This window comes from Ictalurus punctatus, chromosome 2, assembly GCF_001660625.3.
Source record: "Ictalurus punctatus breed USDA103 chromosome 2, Coco_2.0, whole genome shotgun sequence".
NCBI classification, from domain to species: Eukaryota; Metazoa; Chordata; class Actinopteri; order Siluriformes; family Ictaluridae; genus Ictalurus; species Ictalurus punctatus.
Genome location: NC_030417.2, coordinates 10876622 through 10897052, shown reverse-complemented (window position 1 = coordinate 10897052; position 20431 = coordinate 10876622). Strand labels below are relative to the sequence as shown.

The 20431-nt window shown below is 41.5% G+C and overlaps 1 protein-coding gene across 2 annotated transcripts in view; it reads right to left on the bottom strand.

Moving 5' to 3' along the window:
• Positions 1-18797, bottom strand: part of stxbp5a (syntaxin binding protein 5a (tomosyn)) — a 78272-nt gene extending 59475 nt beyond the window's left edge. Inside the window, exons 1-2 of one of the 2 annotated variants that reach the window (XM_053687690.1) lie at positions 18194-18797; positions 16276-16373 (exon numbers count right to left, since the gene is read on the bottom strand). In XM_053687690.1, coding sequence (XP_053543665.1) covers positions 16276-16373; positions 18194-18328 — 233 coding nt within the window. In that variant the 5' untranslated portion in view covers positions 18329-18797. The remainder of the gene's footprint in view (positions 1-16275; positions 16374-18193) is intronic. The other variant, XM_053687691.1, reaches the window with a different exon arrangement.
• Between the last annotated feature and the right edge of the window lie 1634 nt (positions 18798-20431).

The following is a 20431-nucleotide window of genomic DNA, read 5'->3' as shown; positions in this document are numbered from 1 at the left end:
AAGAACTGGCATCTTGACTGATCACGGAACATCATTTTATCACAAACACTATACGACGAATTAGTGGGAAATACAGCGATCCGAACAAACGCACACCACCAACAAACTAGTAGAGAAATGTGATTCATAATTTGTGCACAATGATAGCAAAATGGTTGGAGCCTCTATTATTTGCGCTGTGTGGCTTTCCCCTTTTAACTGTAAACAAGTATGCATGGAGGATAATCCAACATCCAGGAATTCTGAAATTCGGTATATCTTGAACCAAAGAGCAAGTACACAACTAATCAATCTCCCTGGAGGCTTTAACTCCAACAATAACCGTGCCCATCTGACCAGCTAATCATTTCGTGAAGAAGTTTTTGATCAGCTAAAACAGGTGTTTTGGATGGAGATGAAACCTGCAGGAAGGTTGATCTCAGTTAAGAGGGTCGGTGACCGCTGGCGCAAGTCAAACCATTTCCCTGCGAATTTACAAGAGTAGTCACGTGCATATGGCAGTCAGTCATAAATCACAGCTGATTTGCACTTAGTGACGCCCGCAGAACACCATAAAAGGCAAAGATCACGAAGCAGAAATAAACAAAATGACTATTAAAGGGCAAAAAAAAAAAAAAGAGAGAAGAAATTCTCAGAAGCACTTTTGATTCATCTCTATGAGAATTATGAAATGCTATTTATCAGCGGAGTCACAGGCCAAAATATAGAGAGAGTCCTCACTGATGCTGTCTTGGAAAAGTGGGACACTGTGCTCAGACATGAGTTCAATATTTAAAGCAAATATGCTAATCACTGTTGAAATTAAAGCTTGCTACGGTCAATTAAATGGAAGACTGTATTTCTCCTGTTTATGCTAGAAACCTTTCCTTTACAGACGTCAGGCTAGGTCTGGATCAGGAATGTGCTCTCAAGTATTCAGGTACGCAGTACACTATATGGCACTATATTGGTCAATTATCTCTTTTTGAAATGTGCCAGCTTGATAAACAGGGCTATTCTATCACAATTCTATATGTGTGTGGATGTGTTTGTGCTTTATGCAATGATGACGCATGTGCTATGAACATCAGCCAACACCTAGTAGGAGAAGAGTGGGAGTGGGAGAACGCTCAGCAGCGTAGTCCCTAAATCCCTTAGTCGTGTTCTCCTTTTCCCTCATTCTCTCTCTCTCTCTCTCTGGTCCCAGCCCATAAAGCGTTGTGTGACAGTTTGATTGGAGAGACAAAACACAGCCATTTACTATACTCACAGGGGCGAGAGTGTGAGACGGAGTGAGACACGGGGACATCTTTATATCACATCTCATCTCATCACTGGGGTTGTTCCTCATATATGCACTCAAGTAAAGTGTGTCTGTATGTGAGGTTTGTGTGTGTTTATTTTCCGAGTTACATAAAAGAAATACATAATCACAAAAATGACAATAAGATGGATGAAGAGGGGAGGAAACGAAGGGGCAGCTCTAGACACATACTACTGTCTGCAACAATGCATTAGAAATGCATGACTCTGCAGTAGCTGTGAGGAATAGGGGACCTGATAATCGTTACAGAGAGAGACAGAGTGAGAGAGAGACAGAGAGAGAGAGAGGACTTTTTTTTTTTATATCTTGGTGGGGACCAAATATCCCCACAAGGATAGGAATATCTGACAAATTTGACCATGCAGGGACATTTGGCTGGAGGCAGAAGGGCTAGAAGGGAAAGAATGAGTGTTATTGAATAATCTCTTTTGGCACATTCAGCACCTCTGCACACCGGATGCTCAATGAAAAGGCAAAAGATCAGAACAAAGGCTAGCGGAGAAGGAATGAGAAAAAAAAATTGTGTTTAGAAGCAGGAGACAACAGCTAAGACACGTCAGACTCAAAATGATGTAATATGATGCAATATCATTATTTTATATATATATATATATATATATATATATATATATATATATATATATATATATATATATATATACACACACACACACACACACACACACACACACACACGTGAAAGACGTGACACCATCTAGAACGGTGGGGTGGGGGGGGGGGGGGGGGTTCAAACGCCTGGATGTCCACGACAATACAGATGTTTACTTTCAACCTCTAAAGGCACTGGGAATTATCTGATGAGTTGAATCAGATGTGCTAAATAAGAAAGGTAGAAAGCTCACCTCTTCCAGGACTGGAGGCTAGCGATGGATGGGGTCTGTACTAGGGAGTTGGTGATAGCAACAGCAATATCGTATCACAGTAGTAGCAATACAGTACATCTAAAAGTGGCAACTACTGTTTATGCCTTCTGCCTAATGTTATAACTGGGATAGAGTATTTCATATGGCATAAAGTACATCAAGTATACTTTCTACTGCAATGAATTGTTCCACTTGTCATGGGAGCGCACGTTTGACAGATTTAACACCAAAATAACGAACGTAAGAGTTCTATTAAAAAAGCTTTACTCAAAGCTTCAGCTCAATATTCCAGCCTTTAACTTTAGCACTGGATAAAATTTAAGGCTGTTTGATATTTGTATGAAATTCTTATTGGATTTATAAACTTCATAGTGGCAATGCATGTTGATAATTGATAAAAAATCTTCAGATACTTCTATATTAATAGGATAATGAGTCTTTATTGATCATATATACATTATAGAACAGTGAAATTCCTTTCTTTGCATATCCCAGCATGTCAGGAAGCTGGGGTCAGAGTGCAGGGTCAGCCATCATACAGCACCCCTGGAGTAGAGAGGGGTAAGGCTCAAGGGCCCAACAGTGGCAGCTTGGCAGTGCTGGGGCTTGAACCCCCGACCTTCCGTTCAGTAACCCAGAGACTTAACCGCCAAGCCACCACAGCCCACATATCTATTTCATATGATTAAGTATTACAGAGGGCAAAACTATTACTGCAGTGAATCTTAGGGAAGAACAATGCTTAGAAAGGTCATTATCATTATTATCTTAAGTAATCACTTTTAACTGTGATAAGTGCCAATATTATCGGATCATGCTGATGCCTAGATCCACCAATGGATATATGCATCTGTATTTTTAGCAAACATGTCATTATAAATGGCATGGTTAGTAAAATAGTTGTTTTTGGACATCGCTACGAAATGTTTGTACCATCACTGCAAAATGTCGTGCAATATTGACATCATGTTGTCGTATCACCCACTACAGGACTCCACCCACATACAATAAAGTAACCAATACACTTTATACATTTATAAATACACTATAAATTTTGACATTTTATAAACTATGAACTATACGCAAACATATCGGTCATTAGTTTTTTACTGTAGTAAGACATAATGAACTCGAGGTATGCTTAAAGACACAGAACTAGTTTCTGGAAAACACACACACACACCACATCACCAAGCGTTGCCGTCAGAGATTTTTCACTGTCTGTCTTTGTCACTGTCTGTGCTTCGCTCCCCTTCACCCATGACGTGCAGCTGATGTCACAGCCTAAAAGGCATTCAGAGCCAATCAGACGTAAAGACACAAACAATGCCCTGGGCCTCAGAGGGTATGAGAGGCATGAACATGTGTGCCTCAATGACTCATCAGGCCACGTTACACATGTCCTATCCCACCACCAACCCCACACCTCTATACACACACACACACACACACACACACACACACACACACACACACACACACACACACACACACACACAGACACACAGACACTGATATGCACCATGCTATAAGGTCTCTGATGTCATACAGCAACAGGAGTAAAGCCTTCTACTTCCAGCGAGGCAAACTGCAATTATAAAAACAATGAAAAGTCTTTTTCTTCCCAACTTCCCCCGAGTGACCCTGCTATGCTCTGTTTAAAATACTTACTTTGCCTTGTGACAACAATCAGTAAATCTGAACAGCTTTACCAATTGAAAAGACTAGACAGATCTACTGGATGCAAATATTACAGTCAGGTCCATAAGTATTCGGACAGCGGCACAATCTTCGTAATTATGCCTCCTTGGAAATGAAGCGATGAAGATGTGGTCGCTGTGTTTTAAAATTCACTAAAAATGAAACATTACCAAATGCAAATGCAACACTTGGAATCAACAAGACCTTCTATCACCTTAATTTGTCATGAAATAACAAGGGGAAAAGGCCATACCTTGCAATGAAACGGCTTTTCAGTCAACTGTCCAATTACTTTTGAGCCTGGGGGTGGGATGGCTGTAATTCCTAAACTATTAACATGATATTTTTGTTAAACCCCTTGAATTAAAGCCGAACGTCTGCACTTCGATAGCATATCTATTGCTCCGTTTCAAATCCATTGTGGTGGGTGTACGAATATAGTGCCACTGTCCAAATACTTATGGATCTGACCGTATCTTTAAAATGATATGATGTAAACCTAGAAACGTTCTTACAAATGCACCTGTGCACACACCAAATGCTGTGTGAACATTTTCAAAGGGATGAGTCGCTAAGTATACAATACTAACACACACACACACACACACACACTATTTTGTACATACTGAAAACATACTGGTTCAAAATCTTAATCGTACACGAACACAAATAAAACCGGCAAGTATGAACACTATTCCTAATTTATGCTGCGAGTGACAGAATTTCAACCATTTCGCACTCCATTTTCATGCTACACTTGTTCAATTCAGGCCCATTTGGCCCGCTTGTATTTGTGCCGGAGGAACGATAGTCAGAGCTATCAATCACAAAGCAGAGGTGATGGACGGCTTCTGTGCCAAAGCTGTGATCGAAAAGCTTCGCATCAGCCTCATGTCGGAGAATCGGATTTTAATCGCGCTACTTTACAGCGTGTTAAATTATCCTGAAGGAGAGAAGGCGTTCTGTAACATGGTGTAATGTGCTTGCTGTAGGAATAATCCTTTACATCAACATTATATCAAATGTATTAAACACCAGTATGTACGTCACTGCATAACCTAACCACTATAACAAACAGCGACAGTGCTGAAAGCACGCCGGGGTTTCATCGTGGTATCAGTTAGACCCTTATTTAGTATTAGTGCCAACACTGGAAGAAAAAAAAATCAGGATTTAACTAGATTCGACGTATTTCTGACCCGATCTCATGTAATGCCTTCTTACATGATGGAAATTGTGTATGTGAACAAAATGACACAAATACCTCACAGTGTGTTGTCGGTGATCGCGAGGACGTCAGTTAAATTGCGTAACTGGACCGGAACAACCAAAGGAAAAGCCCATTTAGACAGATCGGGCTACTTCATCGCTTATTTATCGGAGACGTGGCCAGACTCGTGGTTCCGTTAGTGTGTGTACATAAAATTAACATACACTCCAGCATCTGTTTGTTTGAAATGAAATCAGAAAGCTATTCAATCAGGTACTAGCTTATTATGCACCACTGAAGATTATCACCAATCTGTTGGTTCAATAGCTAACTAGCTAGCTATCTAATCTACACTAGCTAGCTAATATTCCAGCTTTTGCTGGTCTCTTCAAGTCAGCTTCAAGTAGGAGCGATCTTGAGCAGCTATCTATATACCTGCTACAGAACATTCTAGACCCAATCACTTTTAGATAACTGACTGCAATATTTTTGCTGTAATGATGTCTGCTAGCATGAGTTATGCTAGTGTAGTCGTATCTTTGCCTGTCGCTTCATAAACCATATCCCTTGGTGGAAGAAGCATGTGCAGTGGAGGTGCCTGAAAACAAACCAAGCCTGGTTCAGAGCTTCCAAGCTTTCATTCAGCAGTGACTGAGGTAATGTGTGCTAAGAAAACTGGCCAAAATTCAGGACTATTAACTTTTAGAATAATGAAACGAAACGTCCAGACGGATATTTACATATACGTGATGTATCAAGATATAGCCAGAGAACTAACGGCAGGGATTGTTGTAATAACAAAATGGCACATATTATACAGTAAAAACATCTATAGACATTCATTCATTATTATTATTTAATATTAGTATTATATTAGTATTTGTTTTAATAGATGGAACTTGTCTGACTGTGTTCTTTAAAAAAAAAAAAAAAAAAAAAATGGATTACTGATTAACTGTTCTTGGTAGTAGACTTTTGGTCTTTATAATGAAGCAGACAAGGTAGAATGGAGGGAGATAAAAGACTGTCTGACTCCAGATACCCATCGATGGTGACTCAGCACAATGTCGCTTTGATGACACGGCATCCTCCATCAACACTGGCACATATATATGAGAAATAACCCGATGATGCCTCTATCTCTCTTCTCTCCGACGACCCTGTCAGTATTCAGCGTCCATACGTCTGAAGACAAAATCCTTTCTGTTGCTCTTTCTTTTCGGTCTAATATTCCTCCACAGGCACGTTACTGGCGAGCTGGCTGCGGCGGTAATAAAGTTGGAGTATTTTTAGCAGCATGCGCTTATGTAAGAGTTCTTCCTTCTGCCCTCCACAACAACTCTCTCAAAAAAGGCCAAAGTTGACGTGGAACTGTTTATGCTGATTAACTGAGCGAATTCAATAAAGTTGCACAGAGAGAGAGAGAGAGAGAGAGAGACAGAGAGGGGAGAAAACAGAAATGGCGAAATAACTCAGGCTGCACCCTAATGAGAAATAATTAGCACAGATATTTTACTAGGTAATGAAGTCTTGATCACAATTTTTCAATTATTTCAAATCATTTTAAATAAACACATTTTCCATCTATACCGGAAAGGTGCGGTCGCTTTAAGGACGCCTTTGTGAGCCGTTTGCATACGGGCAATGGCGCTCTCTGCAGCGCACACCGCTTGGATTTGACTTCTTGGCGGTGATGGTTAATTCTAACTTAATGAAGCTACATGATACTAAACTGAGGCCATGAAATCGTAATAGGTGAACAGAATGGGGTTGGGGGTTGGAATCTTCCGTGTGCTTCGGGGGTTTCCTCCGGGTACTCCAGTTTCCTCCCCCAGTCCGAACACATGCGTTGAAGGCGGATTGATTGAGTGATTGAGCCCTGCGATGGGTTTGTACCCAGTTCAGGGTGTCCCCCACCTTCCCATGTGCCCCGCGTTCCCTGGAATAGGCTCCAGGCTAACTGCGACCCTATGTAGGATAAACGCTATGGAAAACAGATGGATTTTCCAATGTTTTTGTTAAATCCATACACTCTAATTCCAGGCCAACAGTTTGAAAGACAGTTTGTGGACTTTCAAGGGCGGACACTATTAATTCAATAGTGTCAAATTTATGCATTTAAAATTGATCTCAAGTGGTATTTCATCTGGGTTTTTTTGTGTGTATTTACCGCCCAAAAAACATCAATTTCAGCAAGCCATATTGCGGCTGAATCAACCTGTCAGATACTAGCATGCGTTTCCATTAACCCGCTTAATTTTAAATTGCGAAGTAAAAAATGGGTAACGGAAACGCGTGAATTTCGAAAAAGCTCGAAAATATGTAAATGTATTCGCTCGCATGAGGTGGTTTTTCAGACAATATTTCTGAAAAACAATGAACTGGAAACACATTTCTGGCATTTAGGTCACAACACTGGAGATTCGTGGCCATGTTTAACTGTAATGACTACCGGCAGAGGAGAAAACCCAGACTGAATCGCATAACATCATTTAATGGACACGCAGACCATTCGTCTTTACGTTTCTTAAAATATCGCATCTATTTTGTGCAAAACCGCAACGCAAAACCCGACTAGCGACACTTTTTGTCGAGGAAAATGTGTTTGTTCAAGGTCAAGGTCAGCCTCTCGGTCTATAACTGAGACACGCACCTCTGTTTCACTCGAACTTCGTCCCGTGTGCGTAGCTCTGATTTAACTTCCGAACAGCGCTAACGTGTGTAATTATATCTGAGGTCTGAAAAACGGTTACCGAACCAAAGCCAACCACTATCAGGATCAAATATGTATGTTTAATTAACCGAGAAAGCTGCGATCCCAAATGAAATACTACTAAGTGAGCAGCCCTACATCCAACTTAGTGCAAGGAGCCAATGCAGAGAGAGAGAGCGATAAAGGAATGAGCCGAACACCCACACAGACTGCCAGTCAAGGTCACACCTGCCATAGCCAGTCTCTCTCACACACTTTGTATGCGAGTCAATGTATACATATGAAGTGTGTAACTAAATAACGGTAGCATATACTCTAACATCTGCCTATAGACCCCCATTTAAGCAAACATTTCAGGACATCAGCGGAGTTTGTGTTTGTATTAATCAGCAGGTCTTAGGGGGGGATTAGCAAGGGGAATAGGTTGGAAGAGGTTCTGGGCCTGGAAGCCTCTCTGAAGCAGTGATGAAACAAATCGATGAGCCCGAGGCGCCCTTTGATAGAGAGTGAGATTAGCTGAGTGACAGCCAAATCGGACAGCTCAGCCAGCCTCGTTAGTGTAATGATGTGTGAACCTGTGTGTGTGTGTGTGTGTGTGTTCGGAAAGGAGAATGTGTTGTAGCGTGCATGTCTCCAAGGTGTTCAAGGTGTTTAGCTGTTGTGTATTAAGGGCTGGGCAATATGACGGTTGTGATCGTTTGTGTTAGATTAATCTGTTCTGGAAACGATGGGCTTCGTTTACCAAGCTTTTAGTATTAGCTGTGTGTAAACGTTCGCGTGAGCCGAACCGAACGACGAATTTCTGCCGTATTTACCAGTTATTTGAGCACTCGTGTGGTGTGTTCGCATGTTGAATTACCAGGCACGTGCACGGTAGAGCTGATTCGCATTCGGCGACGCCCACAAAACTCCATAAAAGGCAAAGCTCACAGCTGTGAAGTGACAAAAAGAAGTATCTGTGTAAATTGTTAGTATTTTGTCTTCTGGGAGACATGTAACTATCTTATTTAGCGTATGAAGGGCAGTACTAAATGATAGAAAAAAATATATCTTTAAACAAAATAATAACAATTTACACCGATCATCATCCTGTTAAAGTTTACACCCCCCAGGCTCTTAATGTATCGTGTTGCCTTCTTGAGCATCAGTGAATGTTTGCACCTTTTGTAATAGTCGTGTACGAGTCCCTCATTGTCTTCAGTGTGAAAAGATGGATCTCAACATCATATAGTCACTGTTGGAAAAGGGTCAGATATGCAGAAGATGCTGGAAAAGTAAAGAATGTGCAGGACCTGGAGGATTTTTCTGAAGAACAGTGGACAGTTTAACTGCTCAGGACAAACAAGGGACTCATGAACAATTATCACAAAACATAAACACAGTCTTTGATCATCCAGGTAACGACACACAGTACGAATTAAGGGTATGTAAACTTTTGAACGGGGTAATCTTTATAAATTCAGCTATAATCGTGTCTTGTGGACTATACGTAAACATCTGCTATGTGAAATAGTTTCTTCAGGACAGAATTAAATAAACAACAACATGGGATTTTTATGATCGCTCTTATTTATATATATCACACACACACACACACACACACACAATATGAAGGTGCAGTAACTCATCCTGATTCATACGATTAGGAGGAGCCGATCAGTCGAAGTTTATATGAATTAGCTTGTAAACTTACACGCATTTAAAGATATCAGATTTTTCAGAAATTGTAGGATGCTCACGCACACCAAATTTCTCGTGTAAATGGACGACGCTCATAGGATCGATTTACGAAGAAATCCGTCCGCACATTTTCCATGATAAGCCTCACCCCATTAGTGCTGGCGAATTCATGATATGTTCTCGATGTCAAACCAGAGAAGAGTTATGCATTATTGTGCACTTTTGAACATGTTAAATAAATAAAATAAAAAAATCGCAATATTTCTTACCCTACTTGGTTGAAAAATCAAATAGTGATATTTGTGTGATATTTTCTCTGCATCGCCCAGTCCTACTGTGTATATCTGTATATTCCATGAGTGTATCTAAGCTGATAATGCATAGCGCTGTCTGCAATTACCAAACGGCCAGGTGACCTTGCAGGCATTAGTTATTCCTGAGCGTTTCATGAAAAGCAAGACACAATGTTCCTGACTTGCCTAGCAACCACATCCCATAATTCACACAGCACCCTGCTTACTGCACAGCAAAGAGAAACAGGAATAATAATAATAATCTTTTTTTTTTTAAAAAAAACTACAGGTGCAGAACAACAACACACAGGACGAGAGAGGGTTTGCAGTGTGTCGGTATAAACGTTACGCGAATGTATCAGTTGGGAGTCAAACAAAGCCGAGGTACTTTTATAGGCACATCAGAAGCGTGATAAAAAGGAGTGACGTTCCACGCTTCTGTTGTCCTCGTCCGTTACCTAATGTGTTCGCTGGGTCATGGGGATTTGCAATCGGGTCCAAAAGTTCAGAGTTCAGAGAGCTGTGTATATTTGTCAACAAATCATAATTCTACAGAGCTGATTCGTGAATCTAGATTACAAAGGAATACTTAAATATCGAAGCCAGATGCCAGTTCTCTCCATTGAATTGGCTCAAAAAAGGGCTAGCCTTTCTGGATGAGAAGTCCATATTAAATCTCTTTCAAAGTTTCAAAGCGTTAAGTTTTGCGACAAGGCGGTGAATCCCATGTTCCCCTCTCACGGAACCTCAAGCAGTCAGCGTTCAACGTACGGTAGCTTCAATAGACTTCAAAAGTCAGGACGGGTTCAGGGATTTGGTAATTATACTTTAAATTATTTAACAGCCACTCCAAACACATCACACATGGCACATTTCTATGACAACCAGGTTCAAGCGTGTGTGTGTGTGTGTGTGTGTGTGTGTGTGTGTGTGTGTGTGTGTGTGTGTGTGTGTGTGCACGCCCACTTTTTTTCATGTCCGTGTCACAGTGAAAAGGCCTCCATGAGTAAGCAGCACAAACACTACACATAAAGCCTGGCTTTATTAGTTTACACAAAAGAAACATCTGCATTTCAGGTGAACCAGCATCTATGCACGGTGGCATATCATATCAAAACATGAAACGAACAGGTCTCATTCACGCCGTTCACCGAAGACAACACAACACGCTTGCTGTCTCACAACTGGTTCTTTAGTTTCGCACTCAATGTGCAATGGATCATTCCTACCTCATAGCTACGTTCATTTCATACTGTAGCTTCAGCGCAAAAACGAAGGCACCAAACATCACAGGCCAAATACGTTTCGGCTGATCGGCTACACTCGCATTCGTATGGGGAACGTCGCAATTAAAATCGTACATTTTCTTTTAAATAAGAGGTAAGCTTGAAAAAGAAGGAGCAAAGTCGAGGCTGATTGGAATCGACGGTAACGCACGCGGGTTTGTGAACGTCGCTGTAGAAACGCAGACGGGAACATCATTGGAATGCTGACATGGGGTGTGAGGATAATTTGGAGACTAGCACCATCATGTCATGTCATACAGAGCATGCATGACTGCCACAGATGCGTTCTGAAGGCATACAAAATGATCAATGAATCAAACGGCCAACAGGAAACGACTGTGAGAATGAGAGCTGGGTTTGCACAGCAGTCATTCGACGGATGGGAACATCTGGTTTGTTGCACTGACTTTCTTGGTATTACTGTAGAGCCGTGATTGGAGGAGCTCTGCTCTGTTCTGTGTTGCTCTGCTACACATTCCCACGCGCACACACACACACGCCTATGACAGCTGCTGTTGTGTCATTAGGACAGAAACGAAGGAGTTACTTCTCCTGAGCCATTTCTCAACCCACGTGTCATGCACGTCAACATCACGTAAACATCATGAGGCTCTCGCTCATGGATTACACGTACAGTAAGTAAGCTCTGGCGTTCATGACCGTACGCGGTTCTGAATCACCTTAAGACAACAAGACAAAAGTTTCGGCACCGGTAGATGGAGCCTGTTCTCCAGCAATCTTCCGTCGAGATAAGTCACCTGACCGATCACATGACACGAGGAGCCACCTGGAATACAATACGAGCGGTTATCTGAAAATGAATGTCACAATAAATGTACAGCAAATCAGCGGGAGAACGTTATAGGCAACCGTGCTGTTTATCTAAGTGGTGGGGCCAAGTCGAGAAAACAGATCAATGCTAGACATCAAACACAAAATGCAACAGACACCACTCCATGAAGACAGACACAATCTCTGGCCTTTTCTTGCTTTCATGCGGTACCGAATCCATCGAAAATAACCAAGAGGACTGTTTACAATGCCACCATTTTGCTTGTGGTAGTAGATCGGTTAAAATTGTTTGGTTTTTTTTTGTTTTTTTAAAATGTCAGAGGATCTGATCAATAGATTTACGAGTCTGCTATTTTCTCTCCTCTGCACTTAACAATCCATTTTGCAAAAGGACAACGAGCACGAGGCACCACAAGTTTTAAACGCTTTTACGACGCAAACCCTCACACTTTCGAATATACTCTATCCACGTATGACAACAAGCGAATATTTAATACGGTTATTAAAAGAACCAGAAAACATTTAAAAAAAAAAAAAAAAAAAAAAAAAAAAAAAAGTTTAACATTCGTTTACCATGTATAGCCGTAACTACGATGTCAATGTTTTTAAACCGTCCCGAGCTTAAGTATAGAAAACAGCACGGCACCTCGAAACTGCACAGTGTGGTCCCGTTCTTCTTAAACGCTAGAATATTTAAGAGAGTCTTCGTTAAGAGTATTCGCATGCTGTAGTGCTGAGACAAAAGGCCAAATTTGGAGAGGATTTCACCATTCCACCATTTCCAAGAAATGAGAACTTCCTCTCTTTATCCTTCTCTCCCATAATCTCAATCTGGCCACCTAAAAGCTGTGTCACTTTGGGGACAGGAAGCACCAGCGGCAGCTTGTGAGCATAGATTATGGTGGAGCAAGATGACGTTAATAACGGCATAGCCGCAACGCCGAGTCTAGCAGCTCATTCGGAATGGGTTTAAAGGTTTGTTCTGGTGTAAAACAAGCCTTCCCAGGTTTCAGCTCAATTTGGATCTGAGCTACATCTTTTATATAAACAAAACAAAACGCACACACACACATAGACACCATGGTGTGCACGCATTTCTGATGTTAGGACATTATACTCTCTATAAATCCTCCTCTCCCTCTCCAAATCTTTGCAGTCTATTTTAGAATTTAGAACAGAAACGGTTCTGTACATCATAGACATGCCATTTTACGCTTACTCTTTGCCTTTGTTTGCAAAAAAACCCCAAAACGAGTAAGATCCATGGAGGCCCTACCTCACAACTTACAGGACGTGCTGCTAACGTCTTGGTGCCAGATACCACAGCACACCTTCAGAGGTCTTGTAGTGTCAGAGCCCAATATTAGGCAGGTGGTTTTAATGTTATGGATGATTGGTGAATTTTACAATAGAAGTCGTTCTGTTCTAAGCACTATCCGGACGGGACTAGTTTTCCAGGGGGACGTTGGAGAAATCCGCGTTTCACAGACGTACTTCGTGATTTTAATCCCGTCCGCATCTGCCAAAGTCTGTGTTTTTCTCATACAACCTCTGTGGAAAAAAAAAATCCCGCACGAATTACCTACTGTTTTGCGGCTAACTCGGTGATCCTCTGAGAAAAATCTACGTTTTTCCCTTGCGTGTTTGGCCGATGTGAACTAACGTAGAAGCTGTACGCGCAGGTTTTCGTGCAATTCAGTATGGATGTACTTTTTTGTGTTTTAAGAAGAGCCAAATCAGGTCAATTGTTACTGTAATATCAGTGTGAGGTGATTACTTGCCTTCATTTCTGCACTCTATACATTAAAGTAATCACGTCTTTATTTGGGTTGATTATAAGCAGTCAGTTCTATAAATATCATGTGAAGTTTATTTACTAATAACTCATTTTTAATCAATTCAAATTAAATCGATAAATTTAAAAAATGGTACTTTTTTTAACGCAATGAACGCATGCAGAGCATGTGATCTTGTGCAACCCCCAGATGCAGCTAAAAAACAGACACTCCCACCTCTGTAATAAACACGGAGACGTTAATCCCGTCTGAATCGGTCCTATGTGAATAGCGCAGTGTGTGCGCACGCCTTTGTTATAAATCAAGATCCTGGCGGCTGAGTAGTAGTTTTAAGCAAGCCCAACTTGACGTAAAAACCCTGGTAACTGTCGTTATCTGTCCTGTCTGCTGTTCCTTCTCCACAGAAAGTATTCACAGAGTGAGCAAGGGGGGTGGGGTGGGGGCAGCATGATTCTTTCCCCAATGGGCCTCTATTTGCACTTGTTCTCATTTTAGATTACTAGGTGCGATAATAACTATATGGGTGCTAACCGGTGCAATGCCTGAAGATTGCATAATATCTACAAAAGCAAGAAAATCAATGGAGCACTGGCTAATATCTGTGAAATAGGAATTATTATTATTATTTTTTTAAATAATTGGTAAATGGTATGCACTTATATAGTGCTTTTATCCAAAGTGCTTTACACTGTGTCTCATTCACCCATTCACACACACACACACACACACACACCAATGGTTGCAGAGCTGCTATGCAAGGCGCTAACTTGCCATCGGGAGCAACTTGGGCTTCAGCGTCTTGCCCAAGGACACTTCAGTATGTGGAGTCATGTGGGCCAGGAATCAAACTGCCAACCCTACGATTAGTGGACAACCCGCTCTACCACCCGAGACACAGCCGCCCCAATTGGTTACTCAAAAGATGTCATTTCAAGGATTATATATATATATATATATATATATATATATATATATATATATATATATATATATATATATATATATATATATATATATATATATATCGGGGACTAGTTCAACAATGACTTCATGTACAAACCATAATGATCTTTCCTTTACTTTCACACTATCCGCTGTTACCCAGATGAGGACGGGTTCCCTTCTGAATCTGGATTCTCTCAAGGTTTCTTCCTCATATCATCTTAGGGAGTTTTTCCTCGCCACCGGCTTGCTCAATTGGGATAAATTCACACATTTAAAATCTGTATCCTGTGTTTATACATTTCTATAAAGCTGCTTTGAGACAACGTCCATTGTTAAAAGCGTTATACAAATAAAATAAAATTGAATCGAATTGAATATATATATATAATATATATATATATAAAATATATATATATGGATGACCCACTACTGTTAAGCGCGTTCCTCTGCTTTAGGAAGAAAACAGCAAACAGCCTGATTTTTTTTGGGGCTCACAGCACAGTAGCCCAAGGCCATGAAACTGTACACTTCTCTTTATTCTTTTTTTTGCGGTAATCTTCTGGACAGCTCTGCTGCTGTGGCCTCTTGATCTGCCACTTCCCATCATCCTCATGGGCAAGAAAAAAAAAAAAGCTGAGACAGACAAAATACTGAGATGGTAGAACACAACTAGAACATTGAGAATAAAGAATACGAACTACAGACTGCATAACAAAGCCATAGCAACAGAGCAGAACCGCGGAACATACACATCTATGTAGTGGGAAAATGGTTTAAATATATGTAAATATATTAAAAAAAAAAAAAAAAAAAAAGAGTATAGTCAAAACATAACCAAGGTAACTTACAGATTCCCTTAGTACTTTCTACAAGCATTTCTATAAGTCTACAAGCATTAAGGGAAGGTGGGCGTCAAGGAACTCTTTGAACCCAAATTTTTCATCTCATCCTCTGTTTTTCATCTTCCGTAGATGCTTCAATGTCTATCGACTTAAATCCTGATCACCACGTAGGGCTTAGTGACAACACGGCCCTCAACAAGGATCGTTTTTAAACAGGGCAAATTCTCTGGAGTCAACATCTCCGCCGGCAAATAAAAGAGGATGGAATCAAACAAAGCTGATCTGCAAAATCTGACTGACAGCGGCTTCATCTAACACGACTGAATACGGCGAAGAGAGAAACGGAAATCTTTTCAGTTGTGAAATTCACTTGTCAGCTGCCTCGCCTGCATGCGCCGTGAATGAATTGAAACCAAATGGCAGTTCGTTCTTAAAAAAAAAAAAAAAAAAAAAGATAAAAAATTATATCTCACGTCTTCCCGAGTCTGATTTTCAAACGGATACTATTCCGATTCATCGAGACACGCTGCTCAGATCACTAGAATAGAAGGGTTTCCATCTGCATCCACGCCAAAAACAGTGTCTCTGGCAGATGTATAGAAATAAGAGATTGAATAATTACCAGAATGTTTCCCACTTCAGCATGAACTTTCATTTCACTCACATCCCATGCAGTCTGATAGTCAAGACGATGAATAGTGAACACAAACGGACGAATCTCAGAGGTTTAAAAAATAAAAAATACAAATAAAGGTACTTACAGGTGATTTCTTGTGGTCTGTCTGAAAAGCACACGCAAGTACACAAGACACGCTGTGAATAAAGGATACAACCGTAATGCTCCACTCTGAGTCCCGATGGCGAGTATTTTCTGGACTGCGTCGAAGGCCATGGAAGATGGCTGATAGGGAAATCCATGGCGGACAGTCTGATAAGGAAAAATCAGAGATGTTAACATTTAACACACACACATTTAAGAACGAGTCAGTAAATGCAGAAAGTAATGCTATGTTTTTAAAGCCTTTTTTGGTGTTGGTCAATTCTGAGACACTATCTCTCCAGCTGTCACCTCTCTCTCTCTCTCTCGCTTCCTCTAATGAGAGAGTGGAGGCCTAAGCGTGTTACATAAGTGGTTCCTATGTTCTCGCCACTGCGCTGTTCCATTGCTGGAGTGCTGCAAGCTGAAGGCACTGAGCCACAAACTCCACACTCGTGACAAAACCGTTCACAAACGTGATGCGTAATTTCACTTAATGAACAATAGGGCTGTATAGCTATTGTGGAGTCAACAGACAACTTTCAGAATAGTTTCTACTTAAGCATCTTAAAAAATAATAATAAAAAAAATAAATAAATAAAAAAGGTTTCGATTAGAACCAAAAAGGGTTCTTCAGCCTGATGTGATAGGATAAGAGAACCCGTTTAATTTTACGCAAAGAACTTTTTACTCTCAAGTTCTTTAGAGAACCATCTATTTACTGGCATGTTAAAGAACCCAGAACTGGTTCTTCACAGCAGTGTAAGTGTAGGAACCATGTTATCACGAGTTCTGAAAAAAACAACCCCTTAATTAGTTCTAAAGAAGCAAAGTAAGGTTCTTAAGAGTGGTGGCTGGCAGAAGAACCTTTTTTTTTTTCTTTTCAGTTTCACAAAGAAACCTATAGGGTTCCCTTTAACCTGTTATGAGATGATACTTTGAAGAACCGACACACAGGTCTGAAGAACCTATAATGAAACATAAAAACACTGCTTTAATCTAGAAAAGAAGCATTCAGATCAACTCAAGAACCCTAGAGCAATGAAAAATGACTGACAAGAAGAAGGTTCTTTACACAACCTATGGTGCTGTAAAGAACCAGAGAAGAACCTTTATTTTTTTTTATGAGTGTAGCAGCTCTGGCGCAGCGCAGGTCTTTCAGTTGTGTGTATGAGAGAGAGAGAGAGAGAGAGAGAGAGAGAGAGAGAGAGAGAGAGAATTATTCAGGGGTGCAAGAAATCAATTTTACTGACCGACTGACATAATCCGCACATACCAGATTAGGCCAGATGTTGGCTGTTGGTGTTACACCTCACCACCGCGCACTCTATACACTCCACTCCAACAAGCACTACACTCTCTCTCTTTTTTTTTTTTTTTTTTTTTTTTAAACAAAGCACGCATATAACGCAGCACATCAAATGCATGACGCAAATCGCAAAGACGCATTCCGTATATGCACAAAACGGCCCGTGGTGCGTAAACAGATTTTCTGTATATATATATATATATGTTGCGTAAAAAAAATATATATATATATATATATTTTTACGCAACGGCGCGCGCACACAATAAACACGGAACCAAGCCTTGAAAGCCACAGCTTAATATCGACCGTGCGTAAAAACGGCACTTCGGGCCAGATCGGTTCAGTGTCCACAGTGCGCCTGTCTGTCTATCATACTGTAGAGAGTCCCTGGGGTGGACATGAAGGATGAAAAGCTGCTGTTTGTACACACACACACACACACACACACACACACACACACACACACACACACACACTACATTATATAGGCTGTCCAGTTTTTGGACTGCATCTGCAGGACACGACGCGCTCGACAGCAGCACTGACGCTTTAATCAATTCAGTGGAAACATGGAAATCCGCGCTCCGTTAATAGACCCCACATCTGGCTTGGCATCAGCAGCTGGCCTGTTGGTACACTGCACTCATGCACGGTAAATCCGGTGCGTTTTTGGCTTGCCCACCTTGCAGAGCTGGAAGTGCTCGGACTGGAGGGTCTCCGGGAGGATGAAGTCGTTCTCTTTGGCCCCTGCGTGCGGCGACGTCGAGGGAGATGCCGTCAAGCCGTCCAGCACCTTCCGGATATTAAACTTCTTCATTTCGCTCCCCGAGTTCAGTCAGACTGCGTCAAGAAGGACCAAGCACCTGAGACGAGATCACCGGTTTAGGGTAAAAGATGAGGGAGGAGGGGAGGGGAAGCCGCTCTCGCTCGCTTCGCGGTATCCCTATTTAAATCTGACATTTTAGGGCGCAGTGTCTACCGTCTCCATGTCCATGTCTTTAGGTAACAAGGGATAATTTTTTTGGTTGGTTTGTTTGTTTGTTTGTTTGTTTTTTCCCCCCCAAATGCCTTTGTTTGAAGCTTGGCCAAGTCTGCGTCCCGCTGCGTCTCCGCTTCTCTGGCACTCTCTCCGGTCTCTCTCTCTTTCTCTCTCTCTCTCTCTCTCTCTCTCTCTCTCTCCACTCAGCTCGCTGAAACGGCCGCAGCGCCGCGACTGCGCATTGCGCGCGACACCCGGATGTTTGAGGGGAGGAAAGCTCGTGCCGCCGCCGGTTATAGCGAGTGATGATGCGCGCTCGAGTGTCGCCAGTCGTGGAGATTTGAGCGAGCGCTCAGCATCACGTGACAAACAACGTGGCTGGGCAAGGGGGGCGAGGTGGGGGTGTTGAGATGAGAGGGTCCTCTGTTGCGCATCTTCACCTCAACTATCTATTCTAAACAAAATCAAAATCAGCAAATCCTCCCTCTTGTGTCTACAGAGCTTAGCTGCCACTTTATTAGGTGCTCGTGACTTTAATCCAAGATTAACCTTTATCAAAGCAATGGAAAGGCTCGAAGCGTGCCTGCTCATGATCCAGAACATTCAAGCTCGTCTGTGAAACATGGTGGAGGTAGTCTCAGTCTCACTAATCTTTCTTCATGATGGTAGCAGCAGAATGAATTCCGAAAGTTTACAGGAACATATTGTCGGGCAATTTACATCACCTATCCTCTGTTGCATCACTCACTACAGCGAGTACAGCGAGAAGCAACGTCAGCACAAGAACTGTAAGCTTCATCTAACGGGTTTCCATGGCCGAGCAGCTGTTCACACACAAGCCAAGTGGTGGCTAGTAATGTGTCGTTCATGAACGATTCGTTCATTTTGAACAAATCTTTAATATGACTCGGGAACAACGAGTTGTCTCAGGGAGTGATTCGTTCATTTTGGGTTTTTAAAAAAAAAATCATTTTGTGAAACAGAAATGATTAGTTCACGTCTGGAGTCTTCCGGTTCGAGTCTTTCTTTCATCACGTCACAGCTCCACTGCATTCAGCCTGTGGGGCGGTCACGGGATGAACGAGCGACTCGAACCCGAAGACTCCAGACGTGAACTAATCATTTCTGTTTCCGGGGAACTGAGGACATGGATCAGGAGGTGAGGTGAACTAACAGACTGCATAGCCTGCAAGACCTAGCTAAACAATTAATGAATCATTTCTGTTTCTCATAATTCGGCCTTGGCTGCATTAGCCTATAGTTTATTTTTTATTCCAAATGTGATCAACGCTTGCGTAAGTACTAGATGTGCTGGGGAATTTAGCATGTCAACATTTGAATTCAATTCTTCTGAAATGAACGAAATGACTCGCAAAAAGATTCGCTCATTTTGCTGGACGAGATTCAAAGATCCGAGTCAGTAAAATGATCCGAACTTCCCATCACGAGTGTTGGCGTAAAGCCACCGTAACACCACATAGACAAGAACTGGAGCTCAGAATCGCTCAAACCCTCGACCCTGGAGTTACGAGGTTCCGATACGGTTCTGCCCATATTCTCTTTCTGCTACGCAAACATTGTTAGTTCCTCTGACAGTTCACTTAGTATGCAGAGATTTTTACCTGTGTACTTAGTGTACATACAATTTTACAGATTGATGCTGATGGGTCAGCACCCCCCCCCTTTAACCTTGTGTTATACTTCTACTGCAAGAAATAAATGATAAAATGCTACTTCCTTCAAGATTCGTTAAAAAATTCGGAAAACCATGTTTTATCTGACGAGCCGTTTTATTCAAACTGAGAATTCACTGAAAAAGATGTGTAGAGGCAAATCTCTGCTTTATTGGGCAATTAGACTTTCTAAGGTTACACTTTGATTCCCCACACACTAAGCGCATTTTGCTGGCAATAATTACTGCTTTCGTTTCTTTATCAGCAT